We start from the raw sequence: 15,798 nt of genomic DNA on the forward strand, positions 1-15,798 counted from the left end.
GACAACAGAAGCAGGGGAACTTCTTTTCGGGTTTATTTGTCTAGGCCAAAAGTGTATAAGTATATAGAGTAGAAACTGTACACAAAGTGGAAATCACCTCCATGGTGTTGGTCATCACGTCCAAAACCTGCGGCTCTTCCATGGTGACCTTTTGCAACAACGTATGCATATACGTATGTAGGCATATACGTATGTAGGCATATACGTATGTACGCACATACGTATGTACGCATATACGTATGTACGCATATACGTATATGCTGACTGGAAAGGATCTTCAGACCACCAACATCTGCCACAGCTTCCATCCTCGGAGAGCCAAGTCCTGAATCCAAGAAACTAGAAAAGTCCTTTGCTTTTCTTCACGTTGGTTTGCTTCCATGCTGGCAGACGCTCGTACTCCTCCCTGGTCATCTCCAGGCCTTTCTGTGGAACACACAGCAGCGGCAAAACCTGAGCTCATATGGAATACTTCTATCTGTATACTGTGTGAATCCCCCCCCCCCCTCGATTCATCCATCAACACCCAAAAAGAAGGAAACGATGAAAGCATTCCAAGTGACTTCCCATACATCCCGTCAGATGGAATTCTAATCATCTCACCTGTCCTTGAACACACCACGGTGTGAGATGTCAACTCGTGATGTTTGCAATATCTGCCTAATCAGCCCCCCCCCCCCACTTTACCTCCTTAGCCAAGATGGCGCCTAGTGAGGGTGCCACGTGTCCATCACTGCACTCCTCATTTGGGGCGTGTCGGGTCCGACCACCTGGTACCGATTGTACTGCATTCTTTGGAAGTACTTTGGAAGTACTCAAGTGCAGACGTATGCATCGCTAAGACGACGTGGCCAACACGATGTGCTAACAAAGATGATCAAGGTTACCCGGGATGCTTCATCATCATCATCATCGACCACCCACCTTCCCTTCAGCCCCCGCGTCCTACACAACACACAAGCTAAGATGGTAGCAGCATGCTAGCACGGCAGAAAATACACACAGGGAAACTACTGGACGTAGATGTAGATGTACATATACTAGATGTAGTACGTATACCCAATGTAGATCTACTATATGTACTATATATAACATCTCCCCCCAAAGACTGTGTCATTCCAGGCAGAGCAGCCAGTAAGAAAGCTGTTTGCCAGCAGGCAGGCCAAAAGACACACCTGAAAGTCCTGGTCCGACAGGTAGACCTCCAGACAGAGGGGGTCCACGCCTTCCGGCAGCGGCCGGGCGAGGAGATCATCCAGTGGGTATGTGGTCTGACACAGTCTGGCCAACACGTCTTCCACCAGGATGATCTGGTTACACACCTCTGCCTCCTGACACGCGCGCACACACGTACACACACGTACACACACACACACACGTACACACACACGTGCACACACACACACCCACTTGAAGGTGAAAGGCTACAAAAGCACAAGCGTGTCCAACAAATGGAATGAGAGAGAAATCAATAAGGCTAATGGCTGCCTGATGGGCTGTGCTGCACTTTGGATGTGTTCTTTTGTACACTTGTGTGCATGTGTGTGCGTGTGCACGTGCGTGTGCGTGTGCACGTGCATACACACCCCCTCGGTGATGTTGGCGATGTCCTCTCGGTGCTCCCAGCTGGGGAACATGTTGGTGAAGGTGAGCGGCTCCAGCCCGGCGTGGATCAGATACGCCTTTGGGGGCTTTTTTCCATTCTTTTCTGTGGAATGTAAACAACACCAACAGTACATTATTATTATTATTATTAGTAGTAGTAGTAGTAGTAGTAGTATTTGAAGGGGAATACCTTTAGAGTACTGCAGCACCGTCTCCATGGCACACTTCCTGTCCAAGTCCCAGCGTATTCGGGCCGAACCGGTACCTTCGCTGTCCCGAGGCCACCAGCCCTGCCACAGGTAGACCTCGTGGTGGTTATCTACCAGGAACAATGCTGTGGGGGGGCGGGGGTTGGACACGGGATCATACGGTCACATGGCGATACTGCCTTCTCCACAGCAGGTCACATCAGTCCCAAAATGTGTCAGAACAACTGGAGTATTGCTCATGGTGGCACCCCAAGGGACTCAACAGATCCTGGCCACAAGTCATACAACTGGCCTTAAAGGGGACACACGTAGAACTGGCCTTAAAGGGGACACACGTAGAACTGGCCTTAAAGGGGACACACGTAGAACTGGCCTTAAAGGGGACACACGTAGAACTGGCCTTAAAGGGGACACACGTAGAACTGGCCTTAAAGGGACACACGTAGAACTGGCCTTAAAGGGGACACACGTAGCACTGGCCTTAAAGGGGGGGACACACGTAGCACTGGCCTTAAAGGGGGGGACACACGTAGAACTGGCCTTAAAGGGGACACACGTAGAACTGGCCTTAAAGGGGACACACGTAGAACTGGCCTTAAAGGGGACACACGTAGAACTGGCCTTAAAGGGACACATGTAGAACTGGCCTTAAAGGGGGGGACACACATAGAACTGGCCTTAAAGGGGGGGACACACGTAGAACTGGCCTTAAAGGGGGGGACACACGTAGAACTGGCCTTAAAGGGGGGGACACACGTAGAACTGGCCTTAAAGGGGGGGACACACGTAGAACTGGCCTTAAAGGGGACACACGTAGAACTGGCCTTAAAGGGACACACGTAGAACTGGCCTTAAAGGGGGGGACACACGTAGAACTGGCCTTAAAGGGGGGGACACACGTAGAACTGGCCTTAAAGGGGGGGGCACACATAGAACTGGCCTTAAAGGGGGGGGCACACGTAGAACTGGCCTTAAAGGGGACACACGTAGAACTGGCCTTAAAGGGGACACACGTAGAACTGGCCTTAAAGGGGACACACGTAGAACAGGCCTTAAAGGGGACACACGTAGAACTGGCCTTAAAGGGGGGGGCACACATAGAACTGGCCTTAAAGGGGACACACGTACAACTGGCCTTAAAGGGGGGGACACACGTAGAACTGGCCTTAAAGGGGACACACGTAGAACTGGCCTTAAAGGGGGGGGCACACATAGAACTGGCCTTAAAGGGGACACACGTAGAACTGGCCTTAAAGGGGACACACGTAGAACTGGCCTTAAAGGGGACACACGTAGAACTGGCCTTAAAGGGGACACACGTAGAACTGGCCTTAAAGGGGACACACGTAGAACTGGCCTTAAAGGGGACACACGTAGAACTGACCCACTGTGGGTAGAAGATGCGAGTGAATGCTATGGAGCGTGTACCGGGCTGGGATGCAGAGTACAGGTCTTCCTGCAGGAAGGGCATGGGGTTGACCCCCTTGGGGTCCCGGGCGGGGTAGAGGAACTCCACGGCCACAAAGTCCCCTGAAATGCTGCTCAGCTGGTAGAGACGAGGCGTGAAGTTGAACTTGCCAGGGTCTGAGGGTCGGAAGGTAAGGATGACGTCATCTTGCCAGGTCACACAAACCAACAGCTTTGGGGTGGGGGGGTTCCACCCACCTTGCAGCATGCAGTCGTACGCTTTCCTGTCTCTCCTGCCGAGGGCTTCCCAGAATTCCAAAGGCTCTGCTCCCTCATCGCATTCCCGAACGCTCACCTTGCTGCTGCTGTGAAGACCTGCTTCTAGAGGACAACTGCAAAGAGAAGCGGCGTGACGGACTGCCGTGACGAGCCCCCTCCCGCCCGCCGCTTGCACCCACTGGTGTTGGATCCAGCTGGCGGCGGCGCGCGCCACCCTCCGTGTGTGCTCCAGCGCCTTGCAGCCGTGCCACAGGTAGATGAGGGCCCGGGCGACGCTCAGCAGCACCAAGCAGACCCTGGAGCGCAGGCTGCTGCAGTGGCACACCACCTCCACCAGGTGGCTCTCCGGCTCAGCCTCCCCCCGCACGCAGTACAGCCGCCAGTCGCCTGCAGGCACGGATGGGAAGGCTGTCTACCCGGGAAGGCTGAATCCGGATATGAAGTGGATAATGAAGTGTTTGTGGGAATTTACTCTGCGAGTTCTCCTGGTCTTCTTCCCTCTTCCCTGCGTGGATGATCATGCCTCCTTGGAAGCACTGCAGGAAACACGGAGGCTCCTTTCCCTGCAGGACTTGAATCTACGGGAGCAGCGAGTCAGCAGAACATCTCCACAGAACAACCACGCAAGGGGCCGAAGGTCACCTGAGCCCCTCGCTCCTCGTCCAGTTCCACGGTCATGAGCGCCGACGTTCCCTTCTCGCTGACCGTGGAATTGCGTCCCTGCCAGAAGAAGTAGCAGCACTTCTCTTTCCCGGGCCCCGCTGTCTTGAGCTGATCCGGGTTCTGCCGCTTCCCGACTGGCAGGAAGGTGAAGAATGAAAAACACGGCAGACCTGACAGGAAGTCGGCGTGTGCGTGGTGCCCACCTGCGGTGCTGACCGCGTACTTCCACTTCACCACGTAGGCGTCGCCCTCGTGGAACTGGCCCACGCTCTGGCGCGGTAGGCGGCTGTAGTCGAACTCCAGGATGTGCCAGACCTCCACGACCAGCGTGCGGACCTCGTAGCACCGCCCGTCCTCCCCGTCCACCAGCCCGTACCCCCGACCCACGTTCAGGCCGTCCACGACGGTGCAGGCGGACAGCTGGGGGAGGGGCATCATGAGGGCGGCGTCGTACGCACGGGGCTGATCCGAGGTGGGACGCCCCTGGGATGGATGGATGGATGGATGGAATGAAGATGTGGGCCGAGCGCGTCTCTCTTACCCCACCTGGGACTCCAGCACACCTTGGCGTTGCTGCTGGTCTTGGCGGGCCCGGATGTTCTCCTGCATTCGCTCCAGTCCAAGAACTTCTCCTTAAACAAGCTGGTTTCGTTGTGATGGCTCAGTCTGCCAAACACCGCCCAGTCAGGACGGCCCCGTCCTTTCCTACAAGACACCACCTTGATGGGTGACTTTTGGTATGGCCTGGTCTGGTCTGGTCCTGCCACCGCGACGCCCTAATGTACCCTCTATGTAGATGTATACACACAATATATCTAGATGTAGTATACGCCCTAATGTACCCTCTATGTAGATGTATACACACAATATATCTAGATGTAGTATACACCCTAATGTACCCTCTATGTAGATGTATACACACAATATATCTAGATGTAGTATACGCCCTAATGTACCCTCTATGTAGATGTATACACACAATATATCTAGATGTAGTATACGCCCTAATGTACCCTCTATGTAGATGTATACACACAATATATCTAGATGTAGTATACACCCTAATGTACCCTCTATGTAGATGTATACACACAATATATCTAGATGTAGTATACACCCTAATGTACCCTCTATGTAGATGTATACACACAATATATCTAGATGTAGTATACACCCTAATGTACCCTCTATGTAGATGTATACACACAATATATCTAGATGTAGTATACACCCTAATGTACCCTCCATGTGCTGGACATGCATACGCCCTAATGTACCCTCTATGTAGATGTATACACACAATATATCTAAATGTAGTATACACCCTAATGTACCCTCTCTATAGATGTATACACACAATATATCTAGATGTAGTATACACCCTAATGTACCCTCAATGTGCTGGACATGCATACGCCCTAATGTACCCTCTATGTAGATGTATACACACAATATATCTAAATGTAGTATACACCCTAACGTACCCTGCATGTGCTGGACATGCATACGCCCTAATGTACCCTCTATGTAGATGTATACACACAATATATCTAGATGTAGTATACACCCTAATGTACCCTCCATGTGCTGGACATGCATACGCCCTAATGTACCCTCTATGTAGATGTATACACACAATATATCTAGATGTAGTATACACCCTAATGTACCCTCCATGTGCTGGACATGCATACGCCCTAATGTACCCTCTATGTAGATGTATACACACAATATATCTAGATGTAGTATACACCCTAATGTACCCTCCATGTGCTGGACATGCATACGCCCTAATGTACCCTCTATGTAGATGTATACACACAATATATCTAGATGTAGTATACACCCTAATGTACCCTCTATGTAGATGTATACACACAATATATCTAGATGTAGTATACACCCTAATGTACCCTCTATGTAGATGTATACACACAATATATCTAGATGTAGTATACGCCCTAATGTACCCTCTATGTAGATGTACACACAATATATCTAGATGTAGTATACACCCTAATGTACCCTCTCTATAGATGTATACACACAATATATCTAGATGTAGTATACACCCTAATGTACCCGCTATGTAGATGTATACACACAATATATCTAGATGTAGTATACACCCTAATGTACCCTCTCTATAGATGTATACACACAATATATCTAGATGTAGTATACGCCCTAATGTACCCTCTATGTAGATGTATACACACAATATATCTAGATGTAGTATACGCCCTAATGTACCCTCTATGTAGATGTATACACACAATATATCTAGATGTAGTATACGCCCTAATGTACCCTCTATGTAGATGTATACACACAATATATCTAGATGTAGTATACACCCTAATGTACCCTCTCTATAGATGTATACACACAATATATCTAGATGTAGTATACACCCTAATGTACCCTCTATGTAGATGTATACACACAATATATCTAGATGTAGTATACACCCTAATGTACCCTCCATGTGCTGGACATGCATACACCCTAATGTACCCTCTATATAGATGTATACACACAATATATCTAGATGTAGTATACACCCTAATGTACCCTCTATGTAGATGTATACACACAATATATCTAGATGTAGTATACACCCTAATGTACCCTCCATGTGCTGGACACGCATACGCCCTAATGTACCCTCTATATAGATGTATACACACAATATATCTAGATGTAGTATACACCCTAATGTACCCTCCATGTGCTGGACATGCATACGCCCTAATGTACCTTCTATATAGATGTATACACACAATATATCTAGATGTAGTATACACCCTAATGTACCTTCCATGTGCTGGACATGCATACGCCCTAATGTACCCTCTATATAGATGTATACACACAATATATCTAGATGTAGTATACGCCCTAATGTACCCTCTATATAGATGTATACACACAATATATCTAGATGTAGTATACACCCTAATGTACCCTCTATATAGATGTATACACACAATATATCTAGATGTAGTATACACCCTAATGTACCCTCTATATAGATGTACACACACAATATATCTAGATGTAGTATACACCCTAATGTACCCTCTATCTAGATGTGCAAATGTGCCACATGTAGTTTGCCTACTTGGGAATGAGCGGGTTGCACTCTCCGGGATCCAGGGGGTTGATATCACAGTTGGTGTAGTCGAAGGTTCCATTCCACAGGTGCTTGGCCAGCTGGAAGGCCACCTTCCTCTGAGCCAGCGTGACTTCCTTCCCGTGCCAGATGTACATCTCGCTCCCAAAATCAAACACCAGAACCTGCACACACCACAGCGGGACGATGACGCCTCGCGGCCCTGCGCTCGCCCACTCGGGACGCCTGACCTCCTTTGCAGTCAGTAAACAACAGCGAGGTATCTTGGCCCAAAAGTCGTCGTCTGGCACCAGTTTGTTGTCCGCCAGTCGGTAAACACAGTTGGTCTCAATGATGGCACCCTCGTAAAGCTCGTCTTCATCCGCCGTTCCTGCCGCTAAACACACAAAAACCAGCCTTTCATTGCTGGACACGCACACACACACTTCTCTCCCTTACGCTGGTAAGTGGCATGGCCTCCCAGGATCTTCCAGAACTCCTCGGCAGCGTGGCTTTGAGGGTCAACGCCCTCTTCAAGGACCTGCACGCAGTCGGCACGGCAACCCAGATCTTTCTTGTTCTGGATGAAGTTGGCCAACTCTGAAGCCTGACAGCAGGAGAACCAAGATAATAAAAAGATAAAAAGATTGACTGCAGAACTCCTGGTTCCTCAGGTGCTCAGGAGGGCTGTCCCGCCGTGTCCCATACCGGACGCACATTGGGTGCACCCAACACCAACAAGGTGCTGCCAGTCCCACCTTGTTCTTCTCGATCACGTTGGCAAACTCTCCCATCCAGACGAAGCAGTGCTGCGGCGTGATGAGCAGGAAGCAGTCGCCACTGTTCAAGGACGACGCTCTGGGCTCCACTAGCCTGGTCTGGATGTGCCGTCGACCTGCCGTCCGACACACAAAGCACACACCGTGTTTCTCTCTCGCGCTTCGTCCCGAGGGCCAACGAACGCACGCATTCAAGCACAGCCTGACCAGTCACATGACCGCCCCGACACACGCCACCTCTGCTCATGAACGCATCGTGATGGGACGTGGCCTGGCGCTACCTGCCCGCCGCAGCGCAATCGCGTGGCTGCCGTGGAAGGACGTATACATGTGTGGGTTGGTAGAGGTGGGTGGTCGGGGTGGGTGGTAGGGGTGGTTGGTAGAGGTGGGTGGTCGAGGTGGTTGGTAGAGGTGGGTGGTCGGGGTGGTTGGTAGAGGTGGGTGGTCGGGGTGGTTGGTAGAGGTGGGTGGTCGGGGTGGTTGGTAGAGGTGGGTGGTCGGGGTGGTTGGTAGAGGTGGTTGGTCGGGGTGGTTGGTAGAGGTGGTTGGTCGGGGTGGTTGGTAGAGGTGGTTGGTCGGGGTGGTTGGTAGAGGTGGGTGGTCGGGGTGGTTGGTAGAGGTGGGTGGTCGGGGTGGTTGGTAGAGGTGGGTGGTCGGGGTGGTTGGTAGAGGTGGGTGGTCGGGGTGGGTGGTAGAGGTGGGTGGTCGGGGTGGTTGGTAGAGGTGGGTGGTCGGGGTGGTTGGTAGAGGTGGGTGGTCGGGGTGGTTGGTAGAGGTGGGTGGTCGGGGTGGTGGTAGAGGTGGATGGTCAGGGTGGGTGGTAGAGGTGAGTGGTCGGGGTGGTTGGTCGGGGTGGTTGGTAGAGGTGGGTGGTCGGGGTGGTTGGTAGAGGTGGGTGGTCGGGGTGGTTGGTAGAGGTGGGTGGTAGAGGTGGGTGGTCGGGGTGGTTGGTAGAGGTGGGTGGTCGGGGTGGTTGGTAGAGGTGAGTGGTCGGGGTGGTTGGTAGAGGTGGGTGGTCGGGGTGGTTGGTAGAGGTGGGTGGTCGGGGTGGTTGGTAGAGGTGGGTGGTCGGGGTGGTGGTAGAGGTGGATGGTAGAGGTGAGTGGTCGGGGTGGTTGGTCGGGGTGGTTGGTAGAGGTGGGTGGTTGGGGTGGTTGGTAGAGGTGGGTGGTCGGGGTGGTTGGTAGAGGTGGGTGGTAGAGGTGGGTGGTCGGGGTGGTTGGTAGAGGTGGGTGGTCGGGGTGGTTGGTAGAGGTGAGTGGTCGGGGTGGTTGGTAGAGGTGGGTGGACGAGGTGGGTGGTAGAGTCTCAGGTTGGTGATGATCGAGGGACGGTCCCATCGGAGCCACTGACCTTTGACATGCAGCAGCATGACTTTCTTGTAGGGCACGGCGCTGCTGTTGGACGTCTGCTCAGAGATGTCGACGCTGCGTAGGCTGACGCTGCCAAAGTTCTCGCTGCTGGCGAGACCAGCCAAGGCCGCGTCAGATAAGGTGCAGTTCTTGTTGGCTGTGGTGGAAAGAACAAGCGAAATGAAAACGGGTAGAAGCGGAGTAGAAAGCGGACATACCCTGCACGAGCTTCATCACCGACGACCTTCCACAGCACAGGTCGGGTAGAAGCAAGAAGGAAATAAACGTTCCCACTCAAGCCAATGGAGTCATCGCTGTCCGTCAGACGAAAGAGGGGGCGGAGCGCGGTGGTCTCGAACGCAGCTGCTTGGATTTTCTCCAGTTATAAAACATCTGAGCGTTTTAGCTCAGACACAAACCACTTCAGCCCAAACTCAGCAGCGTTTCTACAGCCAGGACCTCTACGTTGGGGAGCAACCACAGAGGAGAGCGCAGTCTCAACTTCATCTGCATCTCCAAAAGAACTTCAGCACTTTTATGTTGTCATTGTCTTCCCTTTGTCCAGCCCAAAATCTACCCCACCTCAAACGCACAGGGCTGGAGCGTTACCCTCAAGTACACGCAGAATCGATTCCACACCAGCAGCACCAAAGTCACTCATGTCAAACAATATCTACTGACATCTACCAAACATCTACCAACATCTACCAAACATCTACCAATGCCAAACATTTATCCCAGCATCACAAAAAAATACCACAAGTTCCACGCTGGACATTTAAAAGCCTGGAGACAACTAATAAAAGTGGTATGATCCAATAAAGGTGGTATAGGGTATGATCCAATAAAAGTGGTATGATCCAACAAAGGTGGTATGATTTAATAAAGGTGGTATAAGGTATGATCCAATAAAGGTGGTATGAGCCAATAAAGGTGATATATGGAATGATCCAATAAAGGTGATATACAGTATGATCCAATAAAGTTGGTATGATCTAATAAAGGTGATATACAGTATGATCCAACAAAGGTGGTATGATCCAATAAAGGTGATATATGGTATGATCCATCAAAGGTGGTATGATCCAACAAAGGTGGTATGATCCAATAAAGGTGATATAGGTATGATCCATCAAAGGTGGTATGATCCAACAAAGGTGGAACAATCCAATAAAGGAATGCTGACCTTTTTCCGCTTTCATCCTCCTGCTTTCCAGCAGGCCGACATTGAGGCGGCGTTCCGTGTATCCATGTCGGATGTCCTCTCTGGCAGCGAGCGTCTTCAGTGGGTTCTTCGACGGCGCTACGTTCCGTGTGGGCCTCACAGCTCTCTTGTGCCGCACCATCTCCGATGTCAACCTACGGGAAGCCAGAGTTCATTTGGACACACGGGAAGGGGATTCATACGTGGACACACACGCACCAGATCCCACAAGTCCCCCCCATTCAAACTATTAGATCAGGTCTAGTCCCCCCCCCATGAAACATCTGTCTCCTCATCACTAAACAATAATGGAACATGATCCATCCTCACATGGCATCACGGTGACAGCACACAACTACGGTGCGTTCAAAGACCACCAAAGGAGGAGGAGAAAACATGAGGAGGCACCAAAGAAGAAGGGTGGAATATTTAGAGATGCTGAAAGATGAGCATGCATGTCAAAGTAAATATGATGTGATGATATGATAGATATGATCATGACATGACACCTCCAGCAGTCGCTTACTTTGGAAGCTGTGGCCCAAAGATGGCGTCAAAGTCGTCCACCAGCGCCACCTTGCTGGTGGTGGACGGCAGCTCCTCCACTTGGCGGTAGAAGTTGGAAAAGATCTCATCTTCCAGGGCCATCACTTCCTTTATCTTCTTCTCCGTGACCGTGACGCTGGTGTCTGGCGGAGCTGCGACGTGGAAAAGTACTGAGGGATTTCATACCTGCAGCAAGCTCACGTGTGCCGTGGAACGCAGCGGGCGTGCCCATATTCAGCTTTTAGACCACAACGTCAGCTTCTCCATGCTTTACGGCTGGGACCCCTGGGACCCCTGGGAACCCCCCCCCCCCAAGTGAGCAAACATGTGCCAAAGTTGGCTGACCTTTACTGTTGATCTTGCTGAGGAACGACTCCAGCTTATCCAACTTCCTGTCTGACTCCATCTTGAGATGTGGCGTGGCGGTGAGGTCTGCACAGCAAGGCACAGCTGATCCAGGCGTACCCGTGCCCCCCCCCCCCGAACGCCCCCCAGCGCCCCCCAAGTGTGGCACATGGCAGACAGACCTTCTTGTGGTTTGGAGACGGCAGGGCTGCTGCTCTTGGGTTTGGAGGACCTCATGGAGGACCGTGGGGCGGACGGGGAGCCCGACCCTGACACATGACACAAAAAAGAAGAGAGAATTCCAAATCCAGCGAGGAAGAGTCCATCCGTGGAATGGAGACACCGCGGCGCCATCTAACCTTTCTGCAGCATGCGTGCAGCCACGGTGAACTGGGTGGAGTCGTTGGCGGCTCCTTGGCCTTTGGACCTCCAGGCGTCTTCTTGAGCTTCCATGTGCTCCTTCCTCTCCTGGATGGACATCTGAGCCCTCAACTGCGACTCCATGCCAGGCTCTGTGATTGTCTGGAGAACAGGAGCAGGCATCAACCCCCCCCCCCCCCAGCAAGTTGAAAGTGGGAGAAAGAAAACAATCTCAGAAGTTCATTAAAAAGCAACGATGGCAGCATTCATATGGAAAAATGTCAGGTCACTTCTCTTTAAATGTGGTATCTTATTTCATAGGAGGAACCTGTGGCTGCTTACCTTTTTGTTGAAGCTCTGTTCCACCTCCCACGGGTGAGCGTAGGGGTCACCTACAGCCGCCTTGACCGCATCCTGCTTCTTATTGATCCGGTTCCTCCAGTCCTCCTCGCCACTCTTCTTCAGCAGCGCCACCCTGACAGAACCACGCCAAGTTTCACTCAAGTCCCCTCAAGGAGTCATTGCATCCCGGATGGATGTACTCCAGATTACATCCCAGATGGATGTACTCCAGATTTTACATCCCGGATGGATGTACTCCAGATTTTACATCCCGGATGGATGTACTCCAGATTTTACATCCCGGATGGATGTACTCCAGATTTTACATCCCGGATGGATGTACTCCAGATTTTACATCCCGGATGGATGTACTCCAGATTTTACATCCCGGATGGATGTACTCCAGATTTTACATCCCGGATGGATGTACTCCAGATTTTACATCCCGGATGGATGTACTCCAGATTTTACATCCCGGATGGATGTACTCCAGATTTTACATCCCGGATGGATGTACTCCAGATTACATCCCGGATGGATGTACTCCAGATTTTACATCCCGGATGGATGTACTCCAGATTTTACATCCCGGATGGATGTACTCCAGATTTTACATCCCGGATGGATGTACTCCAGATTTTACATCCCAGATGGATGTACTCCAGATCCTCCTCAACAAAGCCCAAACATGTACAACACGCCAAGAGAGGAAACAAATACTTTTTCTCAGGTTTTGGAACACGTTACGTCCCAAAGGTGTCTAGGGTAGGACTAGGGTAGGACTAGGGTAGGACTAGGGTAGGACTAGGGTAGGACTAGGGTAGGACTAGGGTAGGACTAGGGTAGGACTAGGGTAGGACTAGGGTAGGACTAGGGTAGGACTAGGGTAGGACTAGGGTAGGACTAGGGTAGGACTAGGGTAGGACTAGGGTAGGACTAGGGTAGGACTAGGGTAGGACTAGGGTAGGATGGGACCAACAAACATAAGAAAGCAAAACCCAACACAGAGATACGAAAGAACATCAAGTATTTAATTTCTGGGCGAACAAAAAACCCAATCCTTTCGTAAAACTACTCAAGCCAAATGTAGGCAAAAATAGAACGAGAAAGTCAGGGTGTGTTGGTGCTAAGATAAGATAAGATAAGATACAATAAGATAAGATAAAAAAACTCACCTCTCTTTGACAGACATGTGTTTGGCCGTCATGGCGTCACACATGTCGCCTGCTAGTTCACCGCACGCCGAGTGCGTGTCTGCCGGTGGCGGCCGGTAAACGCCTTTGGATGACACGGATGCCGCCCTGGGCCGCTCCCCGGGGGGCTCGGCCAGCTCTGCAGCAGAAAAAGCACAGCCGTCCAATCAGTAAGCAGCTGGGCAGGCATGCCCACCCCCCCCCCAGCGTGGCTAAACCCGGGCCACACCTCCCGGTAACCATGTGGAAAACCTGACGGCATCAGAAGGTGTGCATCACAGGCCACGACGCACGGCAGGACCAAAACATGGAAAGTAAAACGTCAAATGTACCGTACGTCCAAAAACTGCTTCGAGATGGGGGAGGGGCCCACAGCGGCACCCGCTGCTCGTTGAGAAGAGCGGCGTGATTTCATGCCTCAATTCTCTATGCTTTTGTTTTGAAAGAGTATCGAGAGGGTCTGATTTCCTGCCAAGCATGGCAATGCCGATCCCTCCTGCTACATCTTCTTGGACCAATTCAATCTTACAAGGAGCCAGAAAGGCAAAGAGAACTGTGGATTCTTCTCACCGCCATTCAACGTTTGGCTCGTGGGGCTGGCAGCGTGCCGCACTTCCTGCCTCGGAGAAATCTTCTTCCTCCCTTCCAGCGCCACCAGGCTCTCATCCTCCGCTCGCCTGCCGTCGTCCTCGGGAGACAGCAGCCTCCTCTTCCTCCCCGACACCTCTGTTGCGTCCTCTTCCTGTGGCGACACGCGATGAGGCTGCCTGTGGCGCTCCGCCGCGTCCAGGGGGGTCCGGGTCGTGCCGTCGGGGCTGCTCACGTGGGCGTCTCCTGCGTGGTCAGCGGACACCGTGTCGCCTTCTCTCGGCACACGAGCCGAGGGGGAGGGGAGGTGTTGACCTTCCAGCTACACAGCCGGACGCCATGGAAGACATTCAACAATCAGAAAAGTCCATTGAATACGTGAAATAACTTCCAATGGAATATTGTATGTAGAAAAATACTACGTATAATGTACTACGTATATATGACAAGAATAAATGAAAGACTAAAAAGATAAGGACAAGCATGAGCACTGAACCACGCCGGCGTCCGTGTCCGACCTGCTCCATGTCACACAACGTGATGGGTTGAGTCTGGTAGCGGGTGTTGCTCCTGCGCTGGCGTGTGCCCCCCCTGGAGCGCGTGGCCCCGGTCGGGGGCTGAGCCAGTCGGTCAAACAGCGCCATCTTCTCGGCCAGGCTGAGCGTGCAGTGGTCGGGCTCCCCTTGGCCCCCGCCCTCCTCTCTCGTTTCCATGTGGGTGTCCGGGGGCTCCTGTGCGGCGCCCTTGTGATGCGATGACGCTTGCAGGCTACACCGAGAGACAAAGAAAGATGACTTCTTCTGGCTGAAGGCCACTTCTTCTACGAGGGACACGTTTCCTCCACCACCACCACATTCCAGCCTGGATGTGGCGTTGGACCATCAAGTCATCCGTCAGTAAACATGAACGCATCCAAGCATTCATTTACACCAACCAGGATTATTTTGAAGTATTACTAAGTCACGGTCCTCCTCTTAGCTTGGAGTTTGCCTCTTACGGACTTCATTCATTTCTACGTATATGAAATATATTTGATATCATGCTTTGTCCCCGAGAAGACAAACTTCTCATGTCCATGGTCTTTTTATTTGTCGACTCAATGATTGGAATGGTCACCATGTGGGCCAGGGGAATGGTGGACATGCGGAATAGAACCTGCATCAACAAAGACCTTGTCAATCACTTCCACACACTGACTCACGTGGCGGCGATGACCACCTCCTCAGTGGTGACGGGTTGAGTTCTGGATCGGTCTTGTGTCCGTCTTAGCCGGCGCTCCACTGCAGCGTTCCTGGAGCGCGGCTTAGCAGCTCCCACCATATTTTTCTCCAACTCCTGAGGACAACGTTGGGTTGAAGACCATTGATAAGAACGTGGAGATGTTGGGATCAACCACTGCAATCTGGTGTTCCGTGAGTACATATTACTGGATCTTACTGTATATATATTGATAGGTACATTTGTCAAAGGTTCAAGTGTTTTTATTATGAATAAAAAAAGAGCCACGGACAAAAAAGGCCCCTGGGCCACGCTTTGCACACCACTGCTTTCATAGCTCTGACGTGACAAACTATGTAGCTTGTAAGCTTAGTGCCTAAACAGTGAGCTCATTTGTCTTTACAGCAAATGTTGATCCAAAATCGGAGTAAAAGAGGTGGCATGCACCCAGGATAGTCTTCAACAAAGCAACCAATCAGGGACCGTGTCACTGCTAAGATAAGATACAGGTGAGCCCAGACTTGGGACGCTCATGCCAACATGAATCCTTGTTGGCAGGCAACTTTCCAGCATGTCCTCCAGAAGAAGGCAAA

The 15,798-nt window shown here is 51.3% G+C and overlaps 1 protein-coding gene across 1 annotated transcript in view; it reads right to left on the reverse strand.

The window, feature by feature from the left end:
- Positions 1-15,798, reverse strand: part of LOC131108951 (supervillin) — a 21,494-nt gene continuing 5,696 nt past the window's right edge. The window contains 25 exon segments of the mRNA XM_078791730.1: positions 1-426; positions 1,176-1,331; positions 1,587-1,708; positions 1,796-1,939; positions 3,243-3,398; positions 3,480-3,613; positions 3,680-3,887; positions 3,973-4,078; positions 4,143-4,297; positions 4,367-4,646; positions 4,727-4,868; positions 7,288-7,463; positions 7,530-7,675; positions 7,738-7,885; positions 8,037-8,173; positions 9,411-9,566; positions 10,596-10,768; positions 11,140-11,311; positions 11,505-11,591; positions 11,687-11,773; positions 11,864-12,339; positions 13,382-13,538; positions 13,970-14,309; positions 14,506-14,755; positions 15,189-15,322. Coding sequence (XP_078647856.1) covers positions 340-426; positions 1,176-1,331; positions 1,587-1,708; positions 1,796-1,939; positions 3,243-3,398; positions 3,480-3,613; positions 3,680-3,887; positions 3,973-4,078; positions 4,143-4,297; positions 4,367-4,646; positions 4,727-4,868; positions 7,288-7,463; positions 7,530-7,675; positions 7,738-7,885; positions 8,037-8,173; positions 9,411-9,566; positions 10,596-10,768; positions 11,140-11,311; positions 11,505-11,591; positions 11,687-11,773; positions 11,864-12,339; positions 13,382-13,538; positions 13,970-14,309; positions 14,506-14,755; positions 15,189-15,322 — 4,329 coding nt within the window. The 3' untranslated portion in view covers positions 1-339.

The sequence above is a fragment of the Doryrhamphus excisus genome, linkage group LG7 (assembly GCF_037039965.1).
Source record: "Doryrhamphus excisus strain RoL-2023G ecotype Guam linkage group LG7, RoL_Dexc_Guam_v1.1, whole genome shotgun sequence".
Classification (NCBI taxonomy): domain Eukaryota; kingdom Metazoa; phylum Chordata; class Actinopteri; order Syngnathiformes; family Syngnathidae; genus Doryrhamphus; species Doryrhamphus excisus.